Raw genomic sequence first — 4245 nt, 5'->3', positions numbered from 1 at the left:
GGCCAAGGGGAGTGAGGGATGTTCCCCTGGTAAAGACAATCTCCCAGCAGAGAGGCTGTGGGGGCTCCCACTGGGAAGAGTAGAAGTAACACTCCAATAGGAAGGGTCGGGGTGGCTGTCCTGGTACAAGGACAGAGGAGGACTTCTGGAGAGTCTGGGCATGGTCAAAGGTGCCTGCGTGTGATATGTGGGGCATCATGAGACAAGATGTCGGGTGATCTTAATGACTGTTGGCACTGGGGTGAGAAATGAACTACATGTGTTTGGGACGGTTTTCCCAATGTCTCATTATAAACCAGACCCAAGGAGGGTACATTTGTGTCAAGAAAGCTTGCATAGAGTTACTGGGGACGCTGAATGGAGAAACTGAGGCAGACATGACTGACATGCCGTGGCCTGCCACAGGAGAGCCGCTCCCGGCAGGGGATACCCTAGGACAGTCCTCTTGGGAGCTGAGTTCTTTTGAAAATCTATCCCAAATCTATTGTAAACATTGTAGCAAAATGTATCAAACAGAATTTAAAAAAAAATTATCCATTCAACTGCCATGTTTAGCACCAAAGATGGCTGCATTTTAGTGATGGGTGAAGTGCTTGCTGATTATAATTTTTTATAGCACTGTGTAAAGCATTTAAAAAGAAAAGATACTATTTTTCTTAAGTCTGCAGATAGATGTTGCATCATCCATCACCTTTTAAGATTCTATGTGGACAAGGTCTTCAAACACTGTGAGACTGAGGATTCTCATGTCGACCGGAAAATCAGCAGCATAGCCAATTCTTTCCTCAGCATCAAGAAGAAATTCAGACAATGTGTATGTCAGGTTTCAATAAATCCCAGTTATCTCTAAAATGTATGTTAAATCCATGAACGTGAGGGATATGAACAAACTTGGCATAGATTTAAATAAATCAGCCAGAACATTTCCTGAGGTTCCAAAAAATTGGCTTAAAAGAGAGTTAGGGGCTTCAACAAAGAACAGAAGCATCAAAACCCCATGAAAAGAATTGTTCACATGTTCTGATCACTGGGAATCTTTGAGATTTACCCTTGCACCACATAGCTCCTATTTGAATCTGCAAAATAGTATTTAATTGGGATCTTGGACTTGCGCTAGTTATGGGAGTGAATTTCATCCGTAGATGAGGCAGTCTGATTTAAGGGAATGCTGTATTTTGCACAGTTTAGCAAGAGCTAGCCTATGAAAGAGTCTCCATATTAATCAGAAAGCCACAGCTTGTTAAAGGAGAAAAGCCTCATGAATTCTCTCTCATTTTTCTAGAATGAACAAAATGCGTGCAATTGTGGAGAGGAAGCAATAGAGAAATATAAACAAATTCTCACCAATTATGGACAGGTAAATTGATCAGACTTTATTTGCTAATGCAAAGACTTGGATTCCTTTTTGCTCATTTCATATTGCCGTAATTATTTACTGAATATTTCTTTCAATCTGCTTCCAGCTGAACATTGCTTCTGCAGCAATGAAATCCCTTGGGGAGCTGGATATCCTCCTAGACTGGATGGAGAAGGCTCATTAGAGAACAGAATACAATAACCAACATGCAACTTTTAAAGGTGCTTTAAAGTTGTGCAGCTGCCATGGTGATGAGTGTGCAATAAGGTCTTAATCCAGCTTTCTTTGGGGGTCTTCCCATTGACCTGAATTGGCAACGTAAATGTTTAGACATTGTCTTGCGTAAAGAAGCAATTATTTCAAGCTCACGTGTGGTTTTTCAAATCACAGCACTTATATTCCTGACTAGCCTTGAAAGACTTTCTCTGCTATTAAGGGTAGTTTTTAATTATTCCTTTTAGTCGTGGTTAGATGAGTCTCTTGAGCAATTTAATGAAATTATTATTTAGATTGTGTGCTCTTTGGGACAGGGACTGTATCTTCTTCTGTGTTTGGAAAGTACAGAGTACACCTTGGGAGCTACTTCAGTCTAGATATTAGTAAAGAAAGATGCTTACAACCCTAGGGCTCAATCTTACAAGACCCACGCAGGTAGTGAACTCCCATTGAAGCTAACAAGAGTACAGCCTGGGGAAGGCTTGCAGGATTGGTCCCTGTAAAGGGTTGTGCTCACCACCGTGGTGCCTCTTGCCGGTTGTTCTAGGAATTAGAGCTGTCCAGCAGCAGGGCGCCCCCCTCTGGTGGTGTCTCACTCTCCATTACTGCTGTCTGTGGGGACCCACGTCACTCCCGGACCTTGGCGTCCTCTTCAGGGCATGACTCTCCGGCTGTGCCCCAACTCCATTGTCTCCCCCCTTCCGGGGGAACTGGCAGTCATTTACCCAGCCTCTCGCCACAGTGGTAAACTGCAGCCCCTCGCTCGGGCAAACTGCAGTCCTTTGGCTGGCTACTTACTTCGGCAGTCAGTGGGGCAAAGGGGCGGGGGGGAAAGGCCCACCCACTACTCTGGGCCCCGACCCAGGGACCCTATAGCTGGCAGCCACTCACTGCTTCTCATTCCCCTCTGCCGCTATCTACTTTCCCTGGGCCACTTCCCTGTAGCTCCAGCACCTACTTGGCCCCTGTATCAAGGCCTCACTCTGGGAGCCAGCCAGGCTGGAGCTCTGCTTGCTCCCTTGACCCTGCCCAGCACTGCTCTGTCCCAGGTACTTCTCTCTGTAGGCAGCCAGTCCTTCTCCCTCAAGCTCTGAGGGAGACTGAGCTCCTCTCTGCCCTGCAGCCCTTCTTATAGGGCACAGTCTGGCCCTGATTGGCTGCTTCTAAGCCTTCCTCTGATTGGCTGGGTTCTGCGCTGCCACTCCAAGGTCTGCTATTAACCCTTTGCCAGCCAGTGAGGGGCAGCTGCCCCATCATAGTCCCCTAATTTTTCTTTTTAAACCACAAAATAATTACTATTGTCTCTTGAAATAATGCTTAGCGTCATTGTGTTTCTCTACATGTGAAACCATTTTCTATGTAAGATAATTTATTCCCAAACAGAAAAAGAACTGAGTTCTTCCTGTATGTATTATGTTATCTGCAAGACACTCAATAAGTATATATTGTATTGATCAATTGCACTCCATCTTAAATAAACACTATTCGAAATGATGCTCATTCTGCCTGCTCCGTGTTTGTGAAACTTCCCAACAATTACATATCTGATTCTTGTTTGTGACTTAATTGATATGTGTTCTTTGATGATACACATTCACTATTGCCACACATTCAAAATTCCTGAGTCAGTCTGTGATGGGGTGCCCACCCCACAAAAGACAGGAAGGCGTTAAGATGGCCAAGTAGAGCCAGGGAGTGGGGAATTGATTGACAGCAGGCTCAGCTGGGCGGGAACAGAAGTGGCCTATAAAGCCAGGAAGCTAGCAACAGACAGGGGCAGCAGTCACTCCCTGGGAGGAGGGTTTGGAGCTGGTACTCCCAGAGAAATGGGGGGAACCAGGAATGGTTGGAAGCAGTCCACGGATGGAGAAATGAGGGCTCAGAGTGTAAAGCCCAGAACTGCTGGGTTGACAGTCCCTGGACTGGAACCTGGAGTAGAGGGGAGGCCTGGTTTCCTCTACCAGCCACTGACGGAGTGGCACCTGGGGCAGTGAATGGGAAGGATGCCTAGGACAGCTGAAGGGAAGACTTTGATATACCCCAGAAGGGGGGAACACCGAGTGACCTGGCTGGAGGGCTCAGTCATGAAGAGGATGCTGTGGTTCCTGCGGTGAGAAAGGGGCTGCAGACCAGAGAGAGTGACGGAGTGACAGTGTGCGACCGTGAGAATGGGCGTCGACCTGACGAGCTAATCCCCAGAGTCACCAGGAGGAGGCGCTATCCTAGCAGTGAGTGGAGCACCCAGTCACACAGTCCCAATGAGACTGTTTTTAAAACCATGACACTTTGAAAAATAATGAAGGCTGGATTGTTATTTGCCTTCTGGACTTTGAGCCTTTAGGTCTCACGTTTTCAAGCTTTTGACTCTAATCATAAGGGCTAGAAACTTTTTTTCTTTGTTTACATGAAAGCTGAGATTCTCACATAATTATGACTTTAGTAGCTGGAATTACAAAATCAACTGCAAACATCATGAGACTTACTATGAAGTCACAAGAGTTAGCAACAGTGCATTGCGGATGGCCCTGTGCATTGCGGATGGCTTGTTTCTATGTCAACTGCATCTGTGAAGGGAACAACACACAAGAGGTAAAATTCAGCTGGTGCAGAGCAGACACTCGGGCATTGCTGTTCTTGAGTCCCACAGAAGTGCTCAGAGTAGAATTTAGGTG

General features: G+C 46.1%; 1 protein-coding gene across 1 annotated transcript; it reads left to right on the top strand.

The window, feature by feature from the left end:
• The first annotated feature begins 207 nt into the window (after positions 1-207).
• LOC140901482 (interleukin-20) lies at positions 208-1746 on the top strand. Its single transcript, XM_073320407.2, has 4 exons — positions 208-241; positions 669-814; positions 1283-1357; positions 1464-1746. Exons 1-4 carry the CDS (start codon positions 208-210, stop codon positions 1539-1541), a joined length of 333 nt encoding a protein of 110 aa, XP_073176508.2. The 3' UTR covers positions 1542-1746.
• The last annotated feature ends 2499 nt before the right edge of the window (positions 1747-4245 follow it).

Source organism: Lepidochelys kempii, chromosome 21, assembly GCF_965140285.1.
Source record: "Lepidochelys kempii isolate rLepKem1 chromosome 21, rLepKem1.hap1, whole genome shotgun sequence".
NCBI lineage: Eukaryota > Metazoa > Chordata > Testudines > Cheloniidae > Lepidochelys > Lepidochelys kempii.
The sequence above is the reverse complement of the archived record's forward strand: the minus strand, read 5'-3'. Positions and strand labels throughout refer to the sequence as shown.